Source organism: Saprolegnia parasitica, assembly GCF_000151545.1.
Source record: "Saprolegnia parasitica CBS 223.65 unplaced genomic scaffold supercont2.26, whole genome shotgun sequence".
NCBI lineage: Eukaryota > Oomycota > Saprolegniomycetes > Saprolegniales > Saprolegniaceae > Saprolegnia > Saprolegnia parasitica.
The window spans coordinates 394,960-415,231 of NW_012156420.1; the positions used below are offsets into that span (position 1 = coordinate 394,960).

Sequence of the window (20,272 nt, forward strand, 5' to 3'; positions counted from 1 at the left end):
CGGTGGTTGCTGCGCGGCTGACGACTGCGGGGCTCGAACCGCCAGCGTTTGCGACCAAGTGGTTCGTGACTGCTTTTGCAAATACACTGCCGCTCCGCGTCGCTGAGCGCATCTGGGATGCACTCTTGCTGCGCGTGGCGTCGTCGTCGGCCGACGCTGGCTGCATCTTGCTCGGTACCGCCGCTGCACTTTTGGCGACGCTGGAACGGGCCGACGTTCCGATTGACGACGACCCGGCGCTACTGCTGCAGTACATACAGTCCATACCCGACAAATGCGTGGGGTCTGTAGAGGACCAAGACGCCTTTTTGGCCTGCGCGTTTACCTTTACCGAGCGACTTTGCCCCTTCGAGGTCCTTGACACTTTGATACTTTGATACAAAGCGCATACCCACGGCATGCAGGTGTCGCAGCTGAGACGCGCCTACGCTTGCGAGCAGACAATGCAAGCGGACGCCAAGCGTCGCCTAACTGCTAGTCCGTCGCCGGCTTGGGCCATCGCCCTCTATAGCGCCGAGCCGACAAAGTTGCGTCCCCGCGGTTTTTCACGGTGGCGAAAATCGAAAAAGACGCCACTTTTGCTCGACTATGACGTGGCGTTCGCGCCAGGTACACTAGTATTCCATGGATGGCAGAGACCGACTCGATGTCCCTAGGCGCTCTTGGACTCGTGCTAACACAAGACAAGATCGACAGCGCGGTTCGTGTGAATGGGTACATCGCGACGACCGCCATCGGGAAACTGTACGCAACTTGCTGCGTCTGGGATGCTGACGCTATGCCAAAGGTGCAACATGATCCAGCCCGGCGACGCCATCATGTCGGTCAATGGTGTGGACTGCGCGGGTCAACCACTGCTCCATGTATTGCCAGAACGGAACGACGGTGCTGAAACACCCGGGTGATATTGCGCATGGATGTAGGTGGTCCATGAGCTCGCAACACGCACCGATCGGTATCGTATTGTACGCTTCCAGCGCACGATAAAGCGCGCGGTCGCAGCGCGGACGACGAAATCACCCATGTACTCGACCGAAGGGCAGGTGCATGCATCGCCCATGGCGCCGACAGCCTCGTTTGCCAAGCTCTTTGCGCGTCACCGCAGTCCCCACATGGCCTAAGCCACAAAAACTTCATTAAAAATCAACTAAAACGACAGCGTCAAATTGTGCAGTGTTGGGTTCGACTCGGTCGGGTCGAGCGCGTCTCGAAAGGCAGCGTTTTCTACATACAGCAGCATCAACCTTCGCGACCTTGTCGCCATGCGTACCGGCTTTCAGGAGAGCATCGAGGTCCAGCGTCTTTGGCAGTGGACGTGCCAGTGTCAGCAGCATCTCGTGCTACGCCAGAGTCGTCAAATCGCTGGATATTGGACGTCGGTACCTGCGCCTCCAGAAGCGTCAGCATGCGGTCGTTTTGGCGTTGCAGGTGCTGCAGCTGCGCGCGAACGCCGTCCGTGTCCGCAATGGCGTCCACTACGAACAATCGCATCTCACCTCCAAACGTCTTGCTTTTGTATACATACCAGGCAGCGTCTTGAGGACTTTGGCACGGTGCGACGCATCTTGGCTCGGGTATTTCCGCTTCGAGAGGACACAGATTGCTGTTGTAAACACAGGGGCAAGGTCGTCCAAGTTGACAGGGCACTGCTCCACATAGGGCTCAATCTTGAGCTTGAAGCGCTGCCCGTCCTTGCGCCGGCTCACCTACACCCTGTTGATAGGAGCGCCAAATTGGTCAGAGACCCACCTTCTCCAGTCGAAAGTGAATCGTCGCACTGCGCGTGTCGTCGCGAATCACGATCGCGTCGTACTCGTCGCCAACAAAGCGAAAAATGTCTTGGTCGCTTTCGTCCACACGTTTGCCTACGGATGGCTGAGAACGCGCGCGACATGAAACCGCCATGGTACCTGACTCGTAGTAGAGGCTGACGCGAAGAGGGATCGGCGTGAACGACCGCGACGAAGACCGCACGAGCTCCTTCTTGCAATTGAACTCGAGCAGCGAAATCTCGGTCGTGAGGTAGTTGGAGCGTCCACCTACGCGGCGCTCTCATCCGCATTCTTCGCCTATATCTCGTCGGGTCATACCTTCGTCCTTGTAAAACTCAGACGGGGTTGCTTGGTCACAACCAATCGCCGCGACGTCCCGGCCATTTCCACACAAAATCCAAGAGTGAATTCAACGAAGCCGAGCCCGACGTGATAGAAGTCGACTGCAGCTGCCAGGGGCGCGCGGGTCATGCGCTGAGATGGGCGGGGACCTCGTCCGATGCTTGCCAGTGTTCCGGCCTCGGGATATGATGGCGCGTCAAGCATTGAGCCGAGCATGCTGCTGCTTGCTGGCAGCGAGTCCGACGCAAAGAAAGCGTGGGGGCTGCGGCATTTCGCTTGGTACGTATTCGCTGTTGACATTGTCTGCGTCCAACATCTTGTATCGGTGGAGGCTGCATCGGAAGCCTTGGCGACAGTGCTGGTCCAGGCCAAGTTGACGAGCTCCAGAAGCGATGAGGCAAAGTCGTCTGGCGTCATCCGGGCGGTATGTCACTGCAAGGCCGTACCCGAGCGATCGAGCGCGTCAAGATACGCCGGCGACACAAAGAGGAGCTGGTATTTGACCTTTTGTGTGGACAATGCCATTTCTGACACTCGCTGAAAATCGGCGGTAAGTACAGAGTGTGGACACCAAGCGCATGAAGCAGAACCTGCTCAATTTAAGCACACCCATGACCGAGGCTTGATGGCAAGGATATAGACTACTTTCCAATGCATGCACGTTAAATGCTATTGTACGGGCCATTTCGGATCGCGTATCAGACGTAGTTCATGAGATTTAAGTTAAATCTCATGAACTACGACAGCTACGAACAATCTGCTCTAAAATGCAGTGTACCGAGAAGCTCGGGGTAGACCGCTGCGAGGCGCCTGCGACAGTACCCAGTACGCATCTGACAGGGGTACATTGTAGATTCAATTGGTGTCCTCTAGATTTCTGATGTTGCGGTGCCGCAGCGCATCCGCCGACGTCATGCAGCGAAATCAGAACTTGATTTTATCTCGAGAGAGGAGGGAACATTGCGTCGGCTATACGAAGCGCGCCATCGGATCATTCTTGCGGGACACTTGCATCGGAGTCGTAGTCCGATGTCGTGGACCATCGGCGCGGCCGACACACAAACACACAATATCGGGGAGGACCGGCGCTTCAAATGCAAAGCAGCTACTTGTGTTCCTGCGTGCTAGATCGACCAAGCAAGAAAGGTCGACCGCACGTGCGACGCTCGACAGGCCCGTACGATGCACTGCAGGCAAGCACGCGAGTCGCTGTACACACGCAACCACGTCGTTGCAACCACGTCGTCGAGACCCGATGTCGCGTTCGAAACAGGCATTCGAACCCCTTCGACTGTCAAGGTCTGGATGGCATTCCGCCATTCAACCATAGTACTCGACACATACCACTTCTTCTATAGTGCATGCTACGCTCGCGAGGGTGCAGACCAGGATGCGGACCGCAACCGTCGAATACTGATGTCCTGGCTGCTGTCACGACACGCCACGTAGAGACGACGACGGACTCGGTGGTGGCGGTGGCATGGAATTTTGAGTTCTTATCGGTGTCATGGCACCGCCTTCAATACCAAGCCCAAGAGTTTTCTCGGTACCGCGGGGTACCGCTCGCGTTCCGTGATCGACCTGGTCAGGTGGTGATCGTTGTACATACCTAGGATTGCGTCCGCCTGTCGGCTACAAACCAACACCGGCGACCGACACATAGAAGGCACTGCCGTGGCGCCGCACCGCTCCTCCTCTTCACTTCTCCGGCGAATCGTCGGCGGACGAGGCACGGACTTCGCGCAGGTGCGGACGCTCGATGTGCAAAGTCAGGTTGAAGTTGTTTCGACCAATCAGAGCGAGCCCATCATAATTCACTGGATACCTGCGTCATCGCAGCTCACCACGTGGGGTGGATCAGCGACCGCTCGATCATCGGCGGCCCCGATCACGATCCTTCGACGTCACCGGCACGGCGCGCCCTCGCGCATCACTCGCAACGTGAGGACTACTACTTCAATTATTAGGGCACTTTAATAGGAACTAACTAACTACTTGCTACGCGACTAGGACTCAAAAATGTGCTTCAGAATCTCAACCTCGTCGTCCGACCACGTCTCGGGCTCCGTCATGTCCATCTCTTCCAGATCAAACTCGGGGCCAAGGTCGTCGGCGGTCAGCATCTCCATCTCTTCCATCTGGAGGCCCGGCTCGAGCTTGATTGTCACGTCGTCGTCTTCTTGCTTGACGAAGGCATCATCCATGGACTCGCTCTTGATGCGAGCGTCCAGCGTGGTCGTCTTGGTCGTTGTCTTGGTCGTCGTCGTCTTGGGCTCCTTCTTGACGGGCTTGGCACCGCGTCGCTTGGCGTCCGACTTTCGCTGGTTCTTGTTGTGTTTTAGCCGGTGCTCTTCGCAGAGCGTGTGGGCTTCGCCGCTAAACTTGAGCGTGCGCTCGTTGGGGCACCGGCCGCTCTTGTACTTGCAGCGGCCACGGTATGCGTCCGACTTGAGCAACTTCGCCGAGACTGAGATCGTAAAGTTGCCAATGAGGCGAGCGCGCTTCGAGGTCGGTGACAAGCTCGCGGCTTGGGGGCGCTTTAGGCTCGGCTTGCGGGTCACGGGCGAGTTCATTCGAGTACGCAAATAAGAAAATGCAAAAGCTGATAGAGTTGGCGATCCAGTCCATTCTCTGGATAGTCGCCTCGCGGCTGCTTGCGCGCATACCCGCCCTCTGTGTCCAACAGAGAAGCTCGGCCGAAATTTTCAAAGCGCTTTAGCGGCGTTTGATTGGCTGAAATTCTACGCAATCAATCCAAGCGGAATGTCGGTGCTTCGGACGCGATCTGATTGGTCGAATTTAAATGACGCGAGGATGACGTGCGGGGCGCTCTCTATACAAATGCCAAGAGAGCCGGGCGACCAGTTGCGGGCCGCATCTATGGCGACAGTACACTTGGCCTTTGTATACCGAACGGCATACCCACATCGCTCGGACTGGCAACGCTCGCATGCCATCGCAATGCCTTCCCTTGCAAGGAGGGAAAGACCCGGGCTAATCCCTGAAAAAAGAGTCGTGCAATTGGAATGGACCTGCGACATGTACAGAAAGTGCGGCGTGCTAGCGCCTGCTTTTTTTCCTGAAGATGGACGATCTTGGTCGCGAGTGGCGTCGTCGCAGGTGGTTTTGGCGCGCGGCTCCGGGTCGCCCGATGTGCAGCGTCGCTGGCGCAGCCACCGAAGCGAGGGCGGTGGCGATGCGATTGCAAGACCGACGAGGAGCGAGAAAGAGAGACGAGGCCCGCACGCACGTCGAGTTGTTGCAGTCACGCTTGTCGCGCGTGGGTAGGAGCGCCGCGATCGCCGACGGCTCTGCCCACCGCGACGCACGCAACAAGGCGACGCCGCGACTCACGCAGCGCTGCGGCGTGACTGCGCGCCGCGCCTCCCCATCGCGTTGGCTGGCTTCTCGCCGATTCTTTTTGTAATGTCGCCGGACGAGGATCTTGCTAGAGGATGGTGCGACGACGACGGATTTGCAAAGGATGCCGTCTCGAAAATGGCAAAGTCAAGGGCAAAGTCAAGGGCAATCTCAAAGGGCAACGTCAAGGGCAATACATGTATTTAGCTCACGTTGGCTGGGCCGTTGTGTTGATAATACCAATGTGAAACGACTCCGGCACTACGTTCTGAGTGGCATGCACAAGGTCGACCGACATCGGCGCGTGTACACGGCGGCGGCGGCGCGCAACCTCTCACCGACCGCGGAGCGCCACGAAGAGATGCAAACGACCTTTGGGTTTGGCTGCAACGTCGACGAACACATCAAATATGGCAAGGTATGCTACGCCCTGTGTCGTGTGTGCTGAAACGAACGCAGTGCCTCGATGGGCAATGCATGCGGCGCACGGGATGGGAAGTCGAGAAGCTCGCGCTCGGCGTACGTCCATTTCCATGGATAGCAGTGCTGGCTCGACCACAATGCAACATGCCTAGTCGCAGCGGTTCGCCGAGAAGGACGGGGCGCTGCTCCACGCGTGCGCGACAAAGAATGAGTTTGCCGTCGCGCATCTCTTGAGCCTCGCGCCAAGTCTCACACCGCGCAATGCGCAGGTTTGTCGTCTGTCGCAATCGTGATCCAGCAAGCGTTGCGTAGGGCCAGACGGCGCTCCACGTGGCCTGCGCCGTCGGCTCGTGCACGATGGTCGAGCGCCTCTTGGCGTACAATGCGTCACCGGCGTGCGTCGCCGCCATAGACTTAAACGTCCAGGACGTGCACGGTATGTAGACGACAAGCCTTTGCGCTGCTGTGATCCATCTCATAAAAGCGGCAGGCAACACGTGCTTGCACGCGGCCGCGGCCGCCAACGCGCTGGACATTGTCCAGCGGCTAGTGGCCGCCGGGTGCACCTGGAGCGTGACCAACCACGACGGCAAGGTCGCGGCCGACGTCGCGGGGTCTGACCAGCGCATCTTTTCTTCTTACGACAGCTCGCATCCGCGCACGATCTCCAGGACAAGGTCCGATGACGTGAATCTTCCTCGCATCTGAGAATCGGCAACTGTACTAGCTCGAAGCACTGCACGCGCGGGCCGCTTCATTGCACGCGTCCCGCGACGTGGCACTGCGCGACATGGCGACGCGGGCACTGCGCACGCGGCAGCAGCGACTCGACGCATCGCTCACCTAGTTATGCCTCCAAACAAAACCCACACGATGACGTGGCAACACGGACGACGAGAGATGGATGAGGATGACGATGGGTTTCTTAAATATCGTACGATTCACGCGACGTCTGCGACGTGGTCTCCATGATGACGGTGCTGCCGTTCGTGTCGAGGAGCGATGGACTGAGGTCGTAGCTAAAGGAGCTCACGCGGAACGCGTTGGAGCCGCGGGCGAACGTGTGGCCGAGCGACGGCTGCGAAAATATCGAGTCGCCGTACCGAACGTCCGACTCGCGAATCTTGGTCGGGTCGTGCAGAATGATAATCTCGCGGGGTGACGACGATGTCGACGAGACCGCCGACGACGACGACGACGCCGACGACGTACTTTGGTGGTGCGTCCACTCGGTCTCGGACTCGCGCTCGGAATTGGATACGATCGACGAGTCCTCCGAGACGCCCGAGCCGGCAAGCGAGGCAGGTCGGCCGCGCATCGCGATCTTCCGGCTATAGTTGAGCGGCAAGACGGCATGGCTGTCGTTGTTCGCGTAGTACATGTCGGCGGCTGGCGCGACCTCGGTCGGCAACGAGGATGCTGGCTGGTACTCGCTGAGCTGGATCGGGTACGTGTCCATCGTGTAGGGCGCGGCCCGACGGCCATACCCGTCTTCGTTCGAGTTGGTTGTCGTCGTCGCTTTAAAGTACGTTGCGTGGGCCTCCTGCCGATGTGTGCGCCGCCGGCGCTTGCACCACAGAAGGCTCATGCCCAGAACGAGGACGAGGCCAAGGACACCGAGGACAATGGCGAGGATGAGTGTCGTGCTATCCGTGCTGCTGTTGGTGTCTATTGGCGCTAATAAAGAAGAGCAGTGAGGAGGCGGCGCAGGCGCATAGCAGCGTACGAGGCGAGGGCGTTGCGTTCGCTGGCTCGACTATCGCGCTCGGAGACGGCGTCGATGTGGCTATAGATTGGTCGCAGAGACGTGAGGCGGCTGCTAGGTAGGGCGGTTGACGAGGTACCTGCATCGTCGGCGAGACGTCGTGCGGCCATGACGGCGTCCGATTGCGCTATGTCGACCAGGTCGAGGTCGTCACTGTGGCCTGCACGCATTTCATTGGTGGCTTATATGCACCGCACCCAATCAAACCGTCTGCAATTTCGACGCGCGACGCTGATTGGTGGAAATGCAGCTTCGAAAAGGGCGGCGAAGGCGCAGATGGCCGAGATTCCTTGAAGCGCTGACGCGGGCATCCCACCACGCATCTTTGGGCACAGAACTGGCTTGCAGCAGCAGCAGCAGCATGCTCGCCCAAGTGCAAGGCTCCATGGACCCTTGGCTGATGGCAGCGGCGATGGTAGAGGACAATGGCCAAGGTGATGTTGCCGTCCAGGGCGTGGTCGCGGGTGTGGCTGCGGGATGGCCACCTTCGTGGCGCTTTCTACATGGTACGCTGAAGCTACTGTACCGGTGCTGCGTTCAGAGGTGCGGTAATACTACTGCCACTGTACTGGTACTGCTGCACACCAAGAGCTAACGAACTGCCGCGGCCGACCACCGAACCTTTTGCTCGACGCAGACTTTGCTCGACGCAGACGAACCTTCCTGCTGCTTCGCTCGCGGCCAAGGCAGGCAGCTACGCGTGCCATCGATCGTTGCTCGTCACGCATTGCTCGTCGCGTCCCTCGTCGTGCATCCCGCTACAAGACCAGGACGGTGGCTTGTCGCTTGCCGCAATGGCTATTCGTATTTGTAGCCTAGTCCAGGTAGACAGCATGTTGCCACCTCACCGATGCCAGCAACCTCGACGACATTCGCGGCGGAGTGGAAGGGCTGCGACACCCAGACGCCCCTGCGCATACCGGTACGCCAGCGCGTTGCATGGACATGTTGCGTGGCCCGTCATGTAATATAAGCACGGGACGAAGAGTCTCAAAATAGTAGGTTGGGATTGATTAGAGGCCGAGGTGCTGCTCGTTGGCGGGCGGCTCGTCGCGCTCGAGGCGGTGGGCGTGCTGGTCACCATGGCAGAGGTGGCACCAGTCGCAGAGCGCGTACTCGGCGCACGTGGTGCAGCGCCAGACATCCGCGTGCGTCAATAGCAGCGCACACTCGGCGCAAAAGACGTTGACTTGGGGCACCGACGCGTTGAGCATGTGGTGCAAGAGCATCATGGTCGAGTGCTTGGCGCGCCGCAGCGAGTCAAACTGGTACGACGCGCGGAGACTGAGCTGGTGGAACGAGAAGCGCGATCCGATAAACGCTGGCATCGCACTCGTCCGTTCTTGAGCGCTTGTCGGGATCGCGAGCGGCGACGTCGGCGGCGCCAAGTCGACGACCAGCAAGTCGTCCTTGACGATCTTCATGGCGCTCAAAAAACTGGAAAACGTATCTCGCATGCGGTGCAGCCCGTCGTCGTCGTACAGTGGCGCGTCCGCGGCCCAGATCTTCTTGCGCTTCTTGGACTTGAGCTGGCGGATGACGCGGTCGAGCTCGGACGGGACAATGTCACCGTCAAAGAACGGCAGCGGCACCGGCCAGAGGTACTCGTCCTTGTCGGTGAGCAGCGTCGTGGTCGAGACGCGGCGAGTCGTGATCGCCATGTTGGTCGTCTTGTCGCTTGAGAGCGGCGGCGGCGGCTCCGGCGCCTTCGCTTTGGCGGCGTACTTGGCCTGGAGCGGCGCCAGGTACCGTTCGTAGAGCGTGGTGTAGCCGTCAATGATCTTCTCGTCATGTGCTTTCTGCAAGACGCGCTTGTACCACGCGCGGAGATGGTCGACGCTCGGCGTCTTCTGAAAGCTCGGGTGGCACCAAAACACGTACGATTGACTCCGGGTGGGCGGACAGCTCCAAATGTGAATCCGGTCCATGCCATGATGGCGCGCATAGTCAAAGTAGGCGAGGAGGATGCGGTGGTAGACGCGCGTCCGGATCGTCGGCGGCTGGAGGTACCGGACGCTGTCAATGTACGCAAGGTACGCACTGCGTCGGTTTTCAACGAGCTCGCAGACGTCGTTGTACTCTTGTACGTACATGGCAAAGAGGCAGACGTCGACGCCTTGCTGCTTCTGGAAGAGAAAGATCGACTTGGTCGCAAACGAGACGCGGACCGGGAGTTCGCGCGCTTCGTGCGCCGCGTCCGGGCACGCGGCACGGAGCGCGTCCGCGTTCATTTGGAACGCGTCGACGATCGACGGCGGCAGGACGAACTTGTGGTTCGCGAACGTCGACTCGCGCACAAACAGCGAGTCTGCATCGACATCGGGAATCTCGGTCCGCAAGCGCGCTTCGAGGTAGAGGCTCAGCGGCGACTCGGGCAGACTCCGGCAGTCGACCGACGCGGACGGCGCCGGCGTGGCCTCGAGCTCGAGCTCGCACAGCGGACACACGAACGCGTTGCTCGACGAGGTCGGTGGTGACGCGTACGCGTCCTCGACCGCGTTGAAGAGGGCGCACACTTGGTGCATCCATCGGTCGCACGTCCCGCAGCGGACCCACGGCTCGACGTCGACTTCGCACTTTTTCTTGCTCAGGAGCGGCGCCATCTCGGCCGCGGTCGGCCAGAGCGCGCGCGGCGCGCCGCGCGGGTAGCTGCTACTGTTACCGCCGTTCTCATCGTCTTCGTCGCGCTTGGTTTTCTCTTCCTTCATGCCGCGGTTCCGGCACTTCATGCACCACATGCGCGTGCCGTCACGGGTCACGTAGTAGCTCATGCCTTTCCGAAAGACCGTGCCGCAGTTGCCAAAACATTGGTAGTGCGGCAGCGTGAGCTCGAGGCAGCCGTCGTCGCACAAGGCGCAGATGTGGCCGGCACAGACGTTGCACGCGTGTGCCGCCGCCTTCTCGCTCTCCGCGCCCGCTTTGAGCAGCTCGGCCCCGTAGAGATCTTCAAAACACTGCAATAAGATCTTGGCGTTCGCGTGCACCCAGTGGTCCTTGCCGTTGAAGAGCATCGCGTTTGTAAAGACGCGCCGGACGTCGGATGCAAATGCGTCGAGCGAAATGAACTTGCCCGCGTCGAGCGTCTTCTTGATGGTCCCGAGGTCCATCGGATGGGCAACGATGGCGTTGTACGTCGGCAGGTTGAGCGCGATCGGGTCCACCGGGACGTTGAAGAGGCCTTTCGTGTTGCGCGCATGCTCCATGAGCCGCTGTAGCAGCGGCGCGAGACGGCGAAAACGCTGGAGACGGCTGTCGCAGCGCAGCGTCTCGACGTGCAGTGCGATCTGGTCGCGGCTCAAGTTGGCCAGAGGCCGAACGCGCGTGAGGGGCGTCGTGAGCGGTTTGTATGTCCAGCCGTCGGGGAGACTTGGGTTGGACCCTGATACGTGCGCGTGGGTGAGGACGACGTCGGGTGCATCGTTGACGACGACAACGGCGGTCGGTGTGGCCACGGCCACGACGGCCTTGGCGGTCGTCTCATTGCGCGCGCGCTTCCGCGGCTTGAACTCCTTCATGTGGTGGCCTTGGATCGTATACCGCGGCTGCTTGCGCCGCGGCTTGCGCCGAATCGTCGTCGGCAGAAACGTCTGTCGCATCTTGTCGAGAAAGAGACACTCGGCCATGTTGGTGGGCATGCGCCAACAGCTGACATTGTCATAGATCGAAGCGGCGACCGTCGTACTGGGGGCAGACAAGGACGATGGTATCGACGTCGAGGCTTGGAGCGCGCGCCACGTATGCACCCAAGAACTTGGTGCGCATTGTCGGCGTTCGCGAGCTGCTTCCATAGCTTTGCCCCGGCGCCGACCCGCATCGCGTCACCGAGATAGCTCAGACACAGATCTACAACGCATGCATGCAATGAGTTCGCGCATGGAAGAAGAGGACGACGTACCGACAATGTGTGTGATCGCCGAGGACGGCGTCGGCTGGTAGCCCTTGGACTGCAAGAGAAGCACGGCGGCGTACGATGGCGGTAGCGCAATGCGTCGCACGCTGCTCGTCGTCGATCGCCGGGAGGTACCTAACGCGGTCTTCAGGTGCTGTTGCGTCTTGCGCCGCTTGACGACTTGAACCGGCGCGATTTCGAGATCCGATGTGTTTTTCGCGCCGCTCGACGGCGTCTCGGCCTGCATCTCTACATCGTCCGGGCTCGTCAAGTCGATGATCGTCTGGTCGCAGCGCGATGATCTGTGGCTCGATCGGGCTGCTGGCGTCGCATGGCGTTCGACGGTCGCACTGGCGCTGCGCGCGCGCAAAGGCGCCTTGCCATTCCTTGACTTTGTCGCAAGCTGTGTGTGCTGGCGGTCCGTGGCCATGCGCGAGGGCCTGCGCTCGCTCTCGCTGCTCGAGCTCTCGTCCGACTCGTCGACGACCGTGTGCACCGGAGGCCTCCGCGGCTTGTCGGCGACCTCGAGACACCACGTGTCCCGCTTCTTCTTGAGGTAGAGCGCAATCCTGACGTCTCCGCGCGGCCAGCGCGTCTTCCACGAGATGAGCTGCGGCCGGCAATATCGAATTCCTTCGATAAATCAGCGCCTTTTGACAGTCTACTCTTGCGCTTTGTATACCGCACCATCGCCAGCGAATCCAAGCCGCCAAGCCGCCGACCGCCGTATCCGGATGGCCCGGTTGCCGGCGTCCGGTCGCCTCCGCTGCACGCAAGCAATGGAGCAGACGCTCACGTCGGCCTCGATCGCCCTCTAGAGGCCACTGGACCGGTCATGGGCGTTGGCGGCGCGCGCACAGGCGTTTAAGACGTGGTCGGCCTGGTAAAAAAATACGCGTACCAAGCTTGCTATTTGTAGCAAACAATAAAAATCCAAAAAACCACGCCACCTATCCGGATACGCAGAGCATATATCTTTGGTTGGGACGACGACGACGCTCCAGCGCGTACACTGGCCTCGCCCTGCGGTAGCCTCGTGCGCGCCGCAGGCCGACTCTGCGGCAATGCGTGTGTGTATGCGCAGGTGCGCATCCTTGGCCGCGCCGCATGCGACGTCGTCGAGCTACACTAGGCGACTATGCTGGAAGGATACCATGCTGGAAGGATACGCCATGAAGTGTTCAAAAGGTCGTGGGATCATGACGATTCGGATGGTGGACTATAGGCTAGCGACGATGCTGAGCAGCATGACAGCGAGCAGCGACGACGGCGCGGCGACGACCGCACCTACACACGCGACGCGTTGTGTGAGGACGGCGGGCATGGCACATGCATCGTCGTACCGGAGAGCTGCGAGGCCGACCAGACTTCGAGTTCGCGGATGCCGTAGATCGGGCCCTGGTCCGCGAGCCGGCGGCTGCAGCCAAGCACGTTGTTGGGATCGCAGCTGGCTGGCGAGAGCATGTCGACGCGCAGATAGTAAAAGCGCGCGGACGAGTTGCTGGCGGGCCGGACGACGTCGACGCGGTCCCAGACCGTCGACGCATTCTCGTACGTGTTGTAGAGAACGAACGTGCGGTTGTAGCCTGAGTAGGACGTGCTGATCGTGTACGCCTTGGCGGCCAAGTAGCCGTGCCAGCGCAGGACGACCTTGCTAATGACCGGCGACTCGGCCGTGAAATTGACCTGGAAAAAGACCGACTCGTTCGTCTTGCCGCTGGACCACCAGCTCGATTGCACGACGAGGCCATCGATGCCGTTGTCTACGCAGTCGGCGAGGATCGAAGTTGTGACTTTGTGTTGGAGATTCTAATGTGGTACTGTACTGGGAATGTACTTGCTGTCGAGGACTGGGTTGAGGTCGAATTTGAAGTAGCTGCTTGCATATGCGTTCTGGCCCGTGGCAGCGTTGAACTCGAGGTTGGGCAGGCTCACGACCGCCAGCACGCGGTCGAGCTCGAGCGCAAGCCAGAGCAGGCCGAGGCATCGCAGCCGGCTTGCACTGCGCATGGCCTATTTTTACATGTGCTAAATGCGTTCCCTGCTCACATTCAATGGAGTCTCTCTCGTAAAAACGTCAACCAACGTTGTATTGCAGCGCCCGAGCGATGAGAGGAAAAGGGCGGTGTATCGAGCGGCATACGGGGTTTGAAGTGGTGCTGCGATTGCTGCCGTTGACCGTTTTGCATCCAGGATTCGCATTGGCGACGACCACATCACATTCCAGGAGCTGACGACCAGTACGTATGCGGAATCTGGATGTACCAGAGCCCACAAGTGGTTCTAACTGCTCGAGTTGTCAGGCCCAGGATTCTGCGAGGAGTATCTTTGAGCGAGACCTCCACCATTAGTCTCGAAAATGTGTTGACGCCAACGCCGTACTCAAAATAATAGCTGTCGCCACAACAGAGTCCACGACAGGAACACCGCGGAAGCCGATGCACGGAAGGGTCGAGCGAGCAGGTCGCGTGACGCGTCCGCCTCACTTCACGCGCCGTTCGACACAGACGACAGCGCTCCGTCAAGAGTCACTACTTCTAGAAGTACGACACATACTGACCGAGTTGCTGGCCGGCAAAAGCAAGTCTGAGCGATCGCTCGCCGGAGAGCTTGCCACGTGGAATCCTTCTTGCGTAGGTCTTCTTTGAGCTCTTCTTTGCCGTTCGTCGGAGCGAAGCGGTGGCCAGCACCGATCACCGCAAGTTGCCTTTCGACGCTGTTGCACACGCCCACAGCAAGCATACTGCTTGTTTTATGCTCTTTATTAAGAAAGGCTTCTCATATAGCTTGTCATTTGTATCGGATAGAAAACCATTGAAAGCAAACAAGACGATTTCGCACATACCAAGCGCTCGACGTTGCATCCATACGTATTTAAATATCTTGCCGTTTGTATGCAATTAAATGCTGTGTGCGTTTGGTAATGCTGTGACAGCCCTCAAGCGCGCGCTGATTGGCCAAAAGCCACGATGGCGATATCCTGCCACGGGATTGGCCAGAGTCGCGTCATTGTATTTCAATACAGTATACTATCGATTTGTATGCCACTTTGGATGGTAGATTAAAATAGGCACCAGCTGGGGTATCATGCGCCGACGCTGGGGTTCTAATCGATGCGCTGATTAGGGCCAGGCCGCCGGGTATAATCACTCGGGATGGACGGACGTTAGCAGCTCGATCGCAACAAGAACTCATTTTTCAAATCCCCATGACCAAGACAGTCGAGGTCGACGGCAAGCCGACAACGGACTTTGTCGAGGTCGCGACGCCCAAGGCGACCGCGGCCACCACGGACGCATCGCCCGAGGCAGCCAAGGCGGCCAAGATGGTCTCGCTCGCCAAGCTCTTTACGTTTGCCGACACGACGGACAAGGTGCTCATGGCCGTCGGCACGGTTGCCGCCATGTTCACGGGCGTCTCGCAGCCGATCCAGATCATCTTTTTTGGCGACATCCTTAACGCGTTCAACCCGGCGCAGGTGACGTCGCTCAGCGCCGACGACCTCCGCACGAGCATCAACAAGGTCGTGGTCCAGTTTGTCTGGCTCGGCGCCCTCGTGCTTCTCTGTGGCTTTGCGCAAATTGCGTGCTGGTCGATTGCAGCGTCGCGCCAGGCCAAGCGCCTCCGCCACGCGTACGCGTCGGCCATTCTGCGCCAAGAGGTCGGCTGGTTTGACGTCAACGAGCCCATGCAGCTCGCGACCCGCGTCGCCGACACGACGCTCATCATCCAAGAAGGCATGGGCCGCAAGGTCGGCGACGGTATCAACTTTACGACCATGGCGCTCTCGGGCTTCATCATCGCCTTCTGCTACGGCTGGGAGCTCGCGCTCGTCCTCTTTGCGTTCACGCCGCTCATCGCAGCGAGCGGCTACTTTATGATCAAGGCGATCTCGTCCGCGACCCAAGGCGGCATCGAGTCGTACGCCGAGGCCGGTGGCGTCGCTGAAGAGTCGCTGAGCAACATCCGCACCGTGCACATGTTCAACGCGATGAGCCGCATGGCCGACAAGTACACGGCCGCTTTGCGCAAGACGGAGATTGCCGGCGTCAAGAAGGGTCTCGCGGTCGGTCTCGGGACCGGTGGCATGTTCTTCACCGTCTTTTGCACGTACGCCGTCGGTATGTACTACGGCGCGGTCCGCGTCAGCACCGACCAGATCACCGACAAGTGCATCGGCAGCGCCTGCTACGACGGCGGCCGCGTCATCATCGTCTTCTTCTCCGTCGTCATGAGCTCCATGGCGCTCGGCCAGGCCGGTCCTGGTGCGCAAGCCATCTTTGCGGCCCGCGCGGCAGCATACAGCGTCTTTGAGCTCATTGAGCGCGAGTCCAAGATCGACGCGAGTGCGTCGACGGGCAAGACCTTACCGACCGTCCAAGGCGAGATCGTTCTCTCCAACATTGCGTTTGCGTACCCGTCGCGGCCCAACGTCCAAGTGTGCGCTGGCTATTCGTTGCACATTCCGGCGGGCCAAAAGATTGCGCTCGTCGGTGCCAGCGGCAGCGGCAAGAGCACGATCGTGTCGCTCCTCGAGCGCTTCTACGACCCGCTCTCGGGCACGGTGACGCTCGACGGCCACAACATCAAGGACCTCAACCTCAAGTGGCTTCGGTCGCAGATCGGTCTCGTGGGCCAGGAGCCGTGCCTCTTCCAAGACTCGATCGCCAACAACATTCGTCACGGCAAGCCGGGTGCGACGCTCGAAGAGGTGTTTGCGGCCGCCAAGCAAGCCAACGCGTACGACTTTATCATGGGGTTCCCGGACGGCTTTGACACTGAAGTCGGCGACCGCGGTGCGCAACTCTCGGGTGGTCAGGTATGTCGTCCTTTCCCACTTTGCACCTTCTATTATAGCTGACACCGTCGTCTTGTTTAGAAACAACGCATTGCGATTGCCCGCGCGATCATCAAGAACCCCAGCATTCTGATCCTGGACGAAGCGACGTCGGCGCTCGACACGGAGAGCGAGCACATCGTGCAGGCATCCCTCGATCACCTCGTCGCGTCCGGCAACCGGACAACGATCATCATTGCGCACCGCCTCTCGACGATCCGCAACGCCGACCGGATTGCCGTGCTCGAAGCTGGCAACGTTGTCGAAGAAGGCACGCACGATGCGCTTCTGCAGCTGCCGCACGGTCTCTACAAGACGCTTGTCGAGGCACAGACGAAGAAGGCGCCGACCGACGCAGATGCATCGTCGCCAGCGGTCGTCGGCCGCAACCGCCTGACCAATCAACAATCGTCCAAGGACGCTCATGCTGCCGACGCCATCTCGGTCGCCGCGTCGACAACGACCGACGCTGACGAGGCCACGCCCGTACCATTATCGCGCGTCTGGAGCCTCAGCAAGCCCGAGACGTGGAACCTTGTGTTGGGTGCTATCGGTGCGATCCTCAACGGCGGCGTCTTTCCCGTCTGGGGCGTGCTCTTGACCAAGTGCACGGTCCTCTTCTTTAAGCTCGACCTCGGCGTGGACGAGATGCGGCACCAGGCGTCGCTCTGGGCCGGTGGGTTTGTCGGTGTCGGCGTCGTCTTCTTCGTCTCGCTCGTGCTCCAAAACCACCAGTTTGCGATCGCTTGCGAGCGCCTTACGTCGCGCATCCGCGGCATGTGCTTTGAGGCGATGCTGCGCCAAGACATTGGCTGGTTTGACGACGAGAAGCACTCGTCAGGCTCGCTCACCACGCGCCTCGCAACCGACTCGGCCGCCATCCGCACCATGACGGCCGAGACGCTCAACGCGATGTTAGTCAACATCGCGTCGCTCTCGGTGGCGTTTGCGATCGCGTTCTCGCAGAGCTGGCAAATGACACTGGCGCTCCTCGGCATCTTTCCCGTGCTCGCGGCTGCCAACTATGTCCAGATGCAAACCATGACGGGCGACACCAACAAGAACGTCAACGACGGCGACATCCGTGCCGGCGCACTCCTCTCGGAAGCCATCAACTCGATCCGGACCATCGCGTCGTTCAACCTCGAAGACGAGACCAATGCCCACTACCACACGTACTTGCAGCAGTCGTCGACCACCGATCGCAAGGTGGGCCTCATCTCCGGCGTTGGCTTTGGCGTCTCGCAGGCAGCCATGTTCTTTGCGATGGCGTTCCTCTTTTGGTTTGGCGGCTGGCTCATCCTGCGTCGCGACTTGACGTTTGAAGAGATGTTTCTCGTGCTGAACCCGATCCTCGTGAGCTCCATGTCGGTGGGCATGGCGGCGCAAGCCATGGGCGATGTCGGCAAGGCCAAGAAGGCAGTCCGCAGCATCTTTGGCATCATCGACCGCGTCCCGTCCATCGACTGCTCGGCGTCCAACGGCCTTGTGCTCGACGACGTCAAGGGCGAGCTCGAATTGCGCCACGTCGCCTTTGCGTACCCGTCGCGGCCCGACTCGCAGATCTACAAGAACTACAGTCTGACGATCCACGCTGGCCAGACGCTCGCACTTGTCGGCGGCTCGGGCTCGGGCAAGAGTACGGCGATTGGTCTTCTCGAGCGCTTTTACGACCCGGCATCCGGCGCCGTCTTCCTCGATGGCCACGACCTCCGGTCGCTCAACGTGCAGTCGCTCCGCAGCCACATCTCGATCGTGTCGCAGGAGCCCGTGCTGTTTGCGGGCACGATCGCTGACAACATCGCGACGGGCAAGCCGAATGCGACCAAGGCCGAGATCGAAGACGCCGCCAAGAAGGCCAACGCGCACGACTTTATCATGCGCTTTCCCAACGGGTACGAGACCACGGTCGGAGACCGTGGCGTGCAAGTGTCGGGCGGCCAGAAGCAGCGCATTGCGATCGCGCGCGCCATCATCCGCGACCCGGCCGTGCTCTTGCTGGACGAAGCCACGTCGGCGCTCGACACGGAGAGCGAGCGCATCGTGCAAGAGTCGCTGGACCGTCTCCTCAAGCAGAAGCGGCGCACGACCGTGATCGTGGCTCACCGCTTGTCGACGATCCGCAACGCCGACATGATTGCAGTCGTCAACGACGGCAAGGTGTGCGAGCTCGGCACGCACGACGAGCTGGTGAACCTCCCGAACGGTCTCTACGCCAACTTGGTCGCGCGTCAGATGCAGCATTAAATGACTTTATTAATCTACATGGATATAAGAAACCTGGATGTGCATCGTTCATGCTTGCCGGAATTTGTCGAGGAAGCCATGGGCAAGAAGCAAGAAGGACTTCTGGAGGGACATCCACGTAGCGAGTGGTGATCACCGGCGTGTCGCAGAACCGATGGGCCTCACAGCAGCATCGTTGTAGCTTCAAGAATGCGTACCTGTAATCAATCAATCAAACATGTTCGCGTTGAAATCAAATTAGCACAAAACTAACTCAAAGACTTTGCATACGTAGTGCTACGCCTGAATGCGGGAGTTGGCACCAGCACTTGGTCGTTGGAAGTGAGCTGCGCACGGAGAGATCCATCCCGTGGTGGACCGGTAAATGCATGTATAATATCGTCTTGGCTGTCGTCGATGCGCTGTAGTAAGCACATCATTCCAGTGCGCGTGAGACACGACGATTCCTTCCTCGCGCCTCCTCTGTACCTCGTCGGCTCAAAAGAGATCCGAGGTGTGGAGCGACCTCCATCATTCCTCCCAATGCGCCAGTCTACTGCAGTGTAGTTCTAATAGCCGACTACACATCGTCTCGTTGTACTACGTAGTCGTTGTCGGTGCTAGACGCCGTTGCGAGCCCCGCGTTATCACTTGTGATTGGCAAGAGTGTCGGTCGTGTAACGCTCGGAATGTATGTTCCGGCATGATGAGCGTCGCGACCAGGGCCCTAATCCGAACATCTGGTGGTGATGAGGTCGCTCGCCAGCGCGCTCATCAATTGCATATTGGTGGCTCGGTCGTTGCCACTCACTTTCATATTCTCTCGCATCAGAGCAGATGAACAGCGAGACTCCACATATCGACAACTACGCACTCGTAACGACGCCCAAGAACGAAGCGCCACCGAGCGAGACGACGCCGGACGCCGTGGTACCAGTGACGCCCGCTCCCATGGTGTCGTTTGCCAAGCTCTTTTCGTTTGCCGACACGACCGACAAGGTGCTCTTGGCGATCGGGACGCTCGGCTCGATGGTCATGGGTGTCGCGCAGCCGCTGCAGATCGTCTTCTTCGGAAACGTCATCAACGCCTTCAACCCGACATCGGGCACAGGCGACGACGCGTTCCGCGATAGCATCAACCGCACGGTCATCCAGTTTGTCATTGTGGGTGCTATCGTGCTTGTCACAGGCGTGGCACAAACTGCGTGCTGGTCGATTGCAGCGTCGCGCCAGACCAAGCGGCTCCGCCACGCGTATGCATCGGCCATTCTGCGCCAGGAGGTCGGCTGGTTTGACGTCAACGAGCCCATGCAGCTCGCGACCCGCGTCGCCGACACGACGCTCATCATCCAAGAAGGCATGGGTCGCAAGGTCGCGGATGCGATCAACTTTACAACCATGGCGATCACAGGCATCGTCATCGGCTTTGTCTACGGCTGGGACCTCGCGCTTGTGCTCCTCGCGCTCTCGCCATTCGTGGCCGGCAGTGGCTACTACATGGTCAAGACGATTGCGGCCGCGACCCAAGGCGGTGTCGAGGCATACGCCGAGGCTGGCGGTGTCGCTGAAGAAGCGCTCAGCAACATCCGCACTGTCCATGCGTTCAACGCGATGCCGACGATCGCCAAGAACTACATGGCTGCTTTGCGCAAGACCGA

At 59.7% G+C, this 20,272-nt stretch overlaps 8 protein-coding genes across 8 annotated transcripts in view; 3 read left to right on the plus strand and 5 right to left on the minus strand.

Moving 5' to 3' along the window:
• Positions 1-1,147: 1,147 nt before the first annotated feature.
• On the minus strand, positions 1,148-2,330 carry SPRG_07280 (hypothetical protein; the record flags this gene model as incomplete). Its single annotated transcript, XM_012346059.1, has 7 exons — positions 1,148-1,224; positions 1,271-1,340; positions 1,384-1,475; positions 1,526-1,706; positions 1,750-1,865; positions 1,911-2,039; positions 2,264-2,330. The coding sequence occupies 7 exons, from the start codon at positions 2,328-2,330 to the stop codon at positions 1,148-1,150; spliced, it is 732 nt and encodes a 243-aa protein (XP_012201449.1).
• A 1,757-nt stretch (positions 2,331-4,087) lies between these two features.
• On the minus strand, positions 4,088-4,687 carry SPRG_07281 (hypothetical protein; the record flags this gene model as incomplete). The annotated part of the gene is made up of 2 exons (XM_012346060.1): positions 4,088-4,105; positions 4,154-4,687. 2 exons carry the CDS (start codon positions 4,685-4,687, stop codon positions 4,088-4,090), a joined length of 552 nt encoding a protein of 183 aa, XP_012201450.1.
• Positions 4,688-5,696: 1,009 nt separating this feature from the next.
• SPRG_07282 (hypothetical protein) lies at positions 5,697-6,845 on the plus strand. The gene is made up of 6 exons (XM_012346061.1): positions 5,697-5,892; positions 5,934-5,993; positions 6,050-6,166; positions 6,210-6,333; positions 6,388-6,574; positions 6,625-6,845. The coding sequence occupies exons 1-6, from the start codon at positions 5,752-5,754 to the stop codon at positions 6,803-6,805; spliced, it is 810 nt and encodes a 269-aa protein (XP_012201451.1). The 5' UTR covers positions 5,697-5,751; the 3' UTR covers positions 6,806-6,845.
• SPRG_07283 (hypothetical protein) lies at positions 6,823-7,356 on the minus strand (the record flags this gene model as incomplete). Its single annotated transcript, XM_012346062.1, has 2 exons — positions 6,823-6,975; positions 7,006-7,356. 2 exons carry the CDS (start codon positions 7,354-7,356, stop codon positions 6,823-6,825), a joined length of 504 nt encoding a protein of 167 aa, XP_012201452.1.
• Positions 7,357-8,675: 1,319 nt separating this feature from the next.
• SPRG_07284 (hypothetical protein) lies at positions 8,676-11,493 on the minus strand (the record flags this gene model as incomplete). The annotated part of the gene is made up of 2 exons (XM_012346063.1): positions 8,805-11,493; positions 8,676-8,777 (listed from the first exon to the last, which is right to left on the minus strand). Exons 1-2 carry the CDS (start codon positions 11,448-11,450, stop codon positions 8,676-8,678), a joined length of 2,748 nt encoding a protein of 915 aa, XP_012201453.1. The 5' UTR covers positions 11,451-11,493.
• A 1,277-nt stretch (positions 11,494-12,770) lies between these two features.
• On the minus strand, positions 12,771-13,586 carry SPRG_07285 (hypothetical protein; the record flags this gene model as incomplete). The annotated part of the gene is made up of 3 exons (XM_012346064.1): positions 13,378-13,586; positions 12,895-13,314; positions 12,771-12,838 (listed from the first exon to the last, which is right to left on the minus strand). The coding sequence occupies exons 1-3, from the start codon at positions 13,559-13,561 to the stop codon at positions 12,771-12,773; spliced, it is 672 nt and encodes a 223-aa protein (XP_012201454.1). The 5' UTR covers positions 13,562-13,586.
• Positions 13,587-14,758: 1,172 nt separating this feature from the next.
• On the plus strand, positions 14,759-18,635 carry SPRG_07286 (hypothetical protein; the record flags this gene model as incomplete). The annotated part of the gene is made up of 2 exons (XM_012346065.1): positions 14,759-16,370; positions 16,431-18,635. Coding segments are annotated over 2 exons (3,817 nt in total), but the record flags the coding sequence as incomplete, so codon positions are not given.
• An 816-nt stretch (positions 18,636-19,451) lies between these two features.
• SPRG_20358 (hypothetical protein) overlaps positions 19,452-20,272 on the plus strand; it is a gene marked incomplete at both ends in the record, with an annotated part of 2,465 nt that continues 1,644 nt past the window's right edge. The window contains one exon of the mRNA XM_012346079.1: positions 19,452-20,207. Coding sequence (XP_012201469.1) covers positions 19,452-20,207 — 756 coding nt within the window. The remainder of the gene's footprint in view (positions 20,208-20,272) is intronic.